This window comes from Colossoma macropomum, unplaced genomic scaffold (assembly GCF_904425465.1).
Source record: "Colossoma macropomum unplaced genomic scaffold, Colossoma_macropomum, whole genome shotgun sequence".
NCBI classification, from domain to species: domain Eukaryota; kingdom Metazoa; phylum Chordata; class Actinopteri; order Characiformes; family Serrasalmidae; genus Colossoma; species Colossoma macropomum.
The window spans coordinates 1492-8253 of record NW_023495494.1 but is presented as its reverse complement, the minus strand read 5'-3'; the positions used below and the strand labels follow the sequence as shown (position 1 = coordinate 8253).

Genomic DNA, 6762 nt, shown 5'->3' with positions numbered 1-6762 from the left:
ACAGCCTGTACTGAAACCTGGTGTTTGAAATAAATCTGCATTTTTTAAAAAAGCCCAAAGTGTACATACACAAGTCATTCTGGTACTGCAATAAATGATTTTTTTTCAACATTTGTGCCTAGTTTAATGGTTGATAACAGAAGAATTGTAGTAAATATAAAAACAAGTTTTCTTTGGGCCCTGTGATGGACTGGCGACCTGTCCAGGGTGTATCCTGCCCTCCACCCAATGACAGCTGGGATAGGCTCCAGCACCCCACCGTGACCCAGAAGGATAAGCGGTTTAGATGATGTGTGTGTGTGTGTGTGTGAGAGAGAGTTTTCTTCAGAGACTATTTAACCTTACTATACCTTACATGTATCCCTCCACTATGAATATGTTTTTTTAAAAAATGGACAAAACTTTAATTAAACAACTTCACAGGCATCAGACAGACTGTGTGAGGGAGGTTTCAGAGGCATTAAATGCTTCAGACGTCTGTTTTCTATCACCAGCACTGTGAACAATTCTCGCTATAGGACGAAGCATTTCACATGAAACTACTCTAAATAGCTTTGTTGACTCAACAGTTTGATTGTGCAAATATTTTTTAAAATATAATGGAATTCTCCGTTAAGTGTTAATCATCTTGGGATAAACATATCAAACGTAATGTACGGGTGAATAGGTAAAAAGGTTGTAGCCAAAGGAGATGGTGATCAAATAATAACAATTATTATTATTATTATTATTATTATTATTATTATTATTATTATTATTATTGCAATGATTATTATTATTATTATCATTGCAAACGGCTTAAGACTCTTAACACCGGAACGATAGTTTGTGTGGTGTTGAGAAAGCCCGGAGCTTTTTCCATGCGCACCGCGTCTCTGCTTGACGGCATTCAGCAGCTTTAACTGTAATAGGTACGGAATTAATTCAGTTTATTTTTGATTAATTAGAGATGGAGAACTTTAGCCAACTGATGTTTTATTATTCTCCACTAACCTATAAGTTTCTGTAGATTTCAGTGCGTTTCCGCCGTGTGAGGAGGTCACTGTTAGCCAGTGTGCTTGGCTGGTTGTGGCTAGGCTAACGTTAGGTGCTAACTGTGTTCTTTACTCCTTAATGACTCTGACTTTAGTGTGAAATACAAATGAAATGAAAGAGAAGAGTGAAATGAAAGAGAAGACGTTGTAGCGAACAGAAATTGGATTTGCTGGAGCAGTTAACGCTAGTTAGCCTGTTAGCTCGTATCTGCTGCTTTTGACACTGACACTGACACTGTCTGTCTGTCTGTCTGTCTGTTACTCATTCCCTGTCTTTCTCTCTGTTCGTCTGTCTGTCTCACCCTCAGGGCGCTGGACATTGTAGGACTTCGTTTCAGCCCCATTTAAAGCCATGACGCTTTTCCATTTCGGCAACTGTTTTGCCTTGGCGTATTTCCCATACTTCATCACATACAAATGCAGCGGGCTGTAAGTAAAGTCACCTCTTTTGCAAACCTGTAATGTATTGAAATACGGATGTATACTTTAACGGAATAAAGAAATAGGTTCAGTGCTGTAGGTAGTTCTGCCCCAGCGGCAAACCTGTCGGTCATATTTCCCCTGAAGACGTTATTCGGACAGAAATTGCTGCTACTTTTGTGTGGGAGAGGAACTTAGACATAATCCTCTTATGGTATTCCCATATGCCAAACCATAGGCTGCTCTGCGTGATGAAAGCAGCTCTCCAGACAACAGTTTGAGTTACTGTCATCTGCCTGAACAAAGAAAAATGCTTGGCTTTTTGTCATTGTCTGAGGTTCTTGATTACTAAGTACACAATCATTGCAAACACAGGCATATTTATCAGACATGTCTAGAACACTTTTGTGTGGGGATGCACATAAAATCAAAATCATATTGATATCTGCAGACAGTTGCAAAATGATCTGCACTGGAAAGATATTTACATTGGACCAGTACTTCATGATGTATTCATTGAACTCATTGTACAGAAGAAAAGAACATTCAGGTGATGCTGGTCTACTGTGATAAAATGTGTTTTATTCATCCTTTTGCATTTGTAGCCCAATAGAAACATAAATTTCTGTGTTACATATATACGTGTGATGAATATGTAATGGATTTTGGCATCAGCCTGCAATTCTCATATTGGTGCAGTTGTTTTACAAGGGTTAGTTTTTTCAGTGTCCCATAACTGTGATTTTTAAAAAGGATTATATTCATTATACCCATAATATTTCCGTCCTTCAGATCTGAATACAATGCATTCTGGAGATGTGTTCAAGCTGGGGCCACTTACCTCTTTGTACAGCTTTGCAAAGTAAGTAGTAATCTTGCATGCTATAAATGTTGCAAAGCTATAAAGTGTGTCTTGACACTACGATCAGTGTTACTGTTTTGACACTTACAGATGCTGTTTCTTGCCACATTTTTTCCCACCTGGGAAGGAGGAGCTGGAGTATATGACTTTGTTGGGGTAAACTGCCTACATGCATTTCCCATGCACACTCAGTTAGGCAGTCACTCACGCATATAGTTAGTTTTATTATGTTTGAGTGTACATTTGACTCCCTGACATCTAGATAAGTTATATATCAGTATTAGTGGCTATAGCTTTTGGCTTTGCAAAAGAACATATATTCTGTTCATTTTCTTACTGCAAAATGAAACTGAAGATGCTATAAATTTTTACGAAGTGTCTTTATTCTGGCATAGTTTATTCACCACACCCGAGCAAATAACCTTAATGTTGATTTTTGAAATCAGACTATTTATGTCAGTGTGTTTAATTACGATGTATACCTGTACTAATGATTGGTCATTTTTTCCATTTATTATTTAATCCCCTAGGAATTCATGAAGGCCACAGTGGACATGGCAGATCTGCTAGGACTTCACCTCGTCATGTCCAGAAACGCTGGGAAGGGAGAATACAAAATAATGGTGGCTGCTATGGGCTGGGCCACAGCTGAGTTGGTTATGTCAAGGTACTACGCGTATGCGACTGCACACATATTTTGTCCAAATTACTGCTTTCTCACATTGAAACAGTAGGACAAATCAGTGTTACCTGACCGCAGCAATAACGCTGCTGTCACGTAGCTGTGGCGGGTAACACTGGTAGCACTGCGTTGGAAGTATTCAATTGCATCATTAAGAACGCCTCGCTGCCAGTTTGGTTGGCAGGCTGGAATTCGGACATAGCTTGTCTCCTCACTGTTGCTGCAGCTCCAACCCTACCGGTAGATGAAGGCCAGGCAAAATAGATCTGAATGACCGCCGAAAAGATATGTGATCACTTTAGATACAGTCTCCAGAAAATACTACAGGAGGATTGGTGGATTGAATGTGTATAATCTGCATATTTATCAAGTTCAGAAAATTCAAATGTATGAGATTTTACAAAAACATGCTAATAACACTTTCCAAAACTGCCAAAGTTCTTAATTAAGAAACTATTCCACCTTAAACGGTGCAGCAGTTACATTCAGTCCTTATATATAGAAAAGAAAAAAGAAGCTAGCATAACAGGCATTAACAGTCTCAAGAAAACGCTATGGGGAAAAGATTAGCTTGATTGGTGGACTGGATCTATATAACCTGCAGATCTCCAAAGTTCAAATGATATTTATAGATAATAAATGTTTTGCAAACGTCACACAAAAATTTTGACATCCAGTTTACCTCAGTAAAAGTATTCTTAATCAATTGTGTTTTATGTGAACGCATCACTAAACTTTGGCTTGGAAAGTTTTAGTGACAGCTAATGAGCAACACAGAAAAGATATAATCAGCCACTGAAGCTGCCGGAGCTGTTGTCCCAAATCACACACTTCAGTACTTTACCGACTACACTAATAAGTGCACTTCTAATGGCCCAGGACTATTTTTGACATACTGTTTAGTGTGCTAGCAGAAGTAACACAACAGGAAATCTCAGCCAGTTAGATTTCAGCTTTCATTTGTTATTGTACAGCAACAAATCAAATAATCCAGGCATAGTACTTAATTGCTAAATTGCCATTAGCTTCTGCTGTATTACTAAAGACAGTGGATCACTCACTGTGATTAATACTCCTTAGAGCAGCTCTGTCTGCTTTTGAACGCTGAAAAAGGGGAAAAACTTGATTTGAAATTACTTGATTAAAAATTAAAACGGGAAAAACTTGATTTGATCTATAAACAGTTATTTATTGCTATGTATTTATTTCTAGGCTATTGTGTGTGCAATAAAAATCAAGCATTTTCATTTTATACTGATAGTTGTTGTTCTTGTGTTTATGTTCATGGATGTGTTTAACACTAGGAATGTGATGGTACAGTGGGCCCACAGTTCGGTATGTAACATGGTTTTTGGGCCATAGTAACGGTATGATTTTGGTATCTTTTTATCTAAGAAAAAATATCAAAACATCACCCTGTAAACAATGAGCTTCATTTTGCCTATAGACAAATAAAACATTCCATTCAGAAATATTGGCAGCATGACTAACTAGGCTAGTTTCTGTCTGTACAAATGAAATCATTGGGAGAAATCCAATAAAATTGAGTGCTTCTTAGCTTTGTCAACCTGTAGGAGCTTTGCCTTCTCTAATTTAAATAATTAATAAAGAGAATTATTTAGTGTCTTTCAATTTATTTTCAATTTCTCTCTGTGATGTTTCATAGCGTTTGGGAATTACTTTGCTGCTGAAATGTGTGAGGGACAGGACATTGTAAAGGCCACTGCACACCGGATGAGCCGCATAGCGTCATGTAGCATAGCGCTGCTATAGAACACCAGCAGAGAGAACCAATAATAGGTTCAAGTTCATTTTTACAAACTACTCTTATAAATAGAATGAAACAAAGCTTTCAGCATTACTTATTATATCCGTTTACTACCTCTTCACAAACTTGCTGTTTTCGAGCTGAAAGGTACGAGCTAAAAATAGCTAGGCTAGTAATATTAGTTGAGATAACTTACCAGTAGCTAAATATTGGCTGCCATCACGCTGAGTCACGTTGACTTGGAAATATTGCACTTACCATTGTTGTGTTGGAGCTGAGAGAATGTTTTTTTTAGCTCTCCTTCTTTTCTCCAGCTTGAATTTGTGTACAGAGCGCTGACGGGCTTCAGAGATGTTCTGTGGATCTGAATGTCTGCAGCGCAATAAGCAAGTTTTGGAAATGATAGGAAAATGACAGACATATCGCAATATCATGGTTCAGATGTGGATATTGAACTGTAGGGGGCGTACTGAGCAGATCAATAATATACCATTATAATGTACCATTGCATCCCTAGTTCACAAGCATTTACATAACAGGTAGTTTGATCATTACCTCACGTCATCATTAATATTGTTAATTAACAGGTGCATTCCTTTGTGGGTGGGAGCTCGAGGCATTGAGTTTGATTGGAAATACATCCAAATGAGCTTTGACTCCAACATCAGTTTGGTAAGTAAAGATGCATTTGTTTTGCTTAATTGCTGTTTTGATTAAGCAGCCAGTTGTCTCAAAAGAGGACCTAAGTTAATTCAGCAGTGCCTATTATTATTTACGTCCATATAAAATCGCTGTATAAAATGAAAAACTCTTAGCAAGTGAATTATTAATGCACCATTAATTAAAGACTAGTTGTTCCTGTAAGAGCTGTCTATTACCTAGAGCAGCCGTTCATACAATACCTTGCTTAACAAGTTGTTCGGCTTAAAGTACGACCCTATGGGAATCATTAGACCCATGCAGAGGCGTCAGGTAAGAGATGCGTGTGTTTATAGCAGTTGGTTAGAGTTTGTCAGAATTGTGACAGACATGTTTGCTGTTGCAAAGAGTTATGCTTAATGATTTTGAAGGACATCGAGTGTCGCAAGCTATTGTTTCAGATAGCTAGCTAGCACATGATTTAATTCTGATGTACAGTTGGATGCAAATTACATTTTGTTGTTTTTTGACGTGCAAAAAAAAGTGAACACTCTGAAGTAACTGCTTAAAAATGACTTTTTTTGCAAATGTTAATGTACAGTTAGTTTGTATATCATTAACTTTTAATGAACTATATTTCATTAAAACTTTCAGATAGTAATTTTAGGGGTTAGAGTTAATGGAAGAAAACTTCTCTTGCAACCTCACTACTAAAATCGGTGCAGAAGTCTGGAAAATAACATCTAGATAAACCAAAGGCCTTTTGGAAGCAATTGCTGTGGACTGGTGAAGTAAAAATGGAACTCTTTAGCCACAGTCGTTAAAGGGGAAAAAATAGTAGCATTTGATGAAAAGAACACCTTGCCAACTGTTAAGCACGGAGTGAATCTGTTATGCTTTGGGTTTGAGTGGCATGGACAGATGGAAGAATCTATTCCATAAATTTCAGCAAATTCTGGAAGCAGATGTGACACGGTGAAGAGCAAAGCAAAGCAAAGTTTATTTATATAGCGCTTTTTACAACAGGTGTTGTCACAAAGCAGCTTTACAGAAAAATCAGCATTACAGAAAGAAATCCTATGGTCCAATAACCCCATGAGCAAGTCAGCTGGCAACAGTGGCAGGAAAACTTCCCTAAGAGCACCTCTTAATTTATTGAAACAAGATATATATATATATAAATAGTATATATATATATAATATTATACACACCACACACAACCACACACACACACACAGCTCCTACACCCGCCACCTTCCCCTCTTCTTTCTAGCTTCTCTACATAAGGGGTTATGGGATAGAAGGGTCTAAGAGCAGTTTGTTCTTGCATACATAAGCAATTCTGAGAGATTTTCT

The 6762-nt window shown here is 37.7% G+C and overlaps 1 protein-coding gene across 1 annotated transcript; it reads left to right on the top strand.

Annotated features, from left to right (window-relative positions):
- Positions 1-867: 867 nt before the first annotated feature.
- Positions 868-5490, top strand: LOC118802220 (transmembrane protein 147-like). Its single transcript, XM_036562711.1, has 6 exons — positions 868-911; positions 1343-1463; positions 2247-2316; positions 2407-2472; positions 2847-2983; positions 5354-5490. The coding sequence occupies exons 2-6, from the start codon at positions 1387-1389 to the stop codon at positions 5481-5483; spliced, it is 480 nt and encodes a 159-aa protein (XP_036418604.1). The 5' UTR covers positions 868-911; positions 1343-1386; the 3' UTR covers positions 5484-5490.
- The last annotated feature ends 1272 nt before the right edge of the window (positions 5491-6762 follow it).

Bases quoted from the DNA above. Each gene is read 5' to 3' on its own strand.
- LOC118802220 (XM_036562711.1), top strand. From the start codon at position 1,387: ATGACGCTTTTCCATTTCGGCAACTGTTTTGCCTTGGCGTATTTCCCA. The intron at 2,473-2,846 runs GTAAACTGCCTA...TTAATCCCCTAG, and splicing joins GAGTATATGACTTTGTTGGG to GAATTCATGAAGGCCACAGT. The intron at 2,984-5,353 runs GTACTACGCGTA...GTTAATTAACAG, and splicing joins GCTGAGTTGGTTATGTCAAG to GTGCATTCCTTTGTGGGTGG.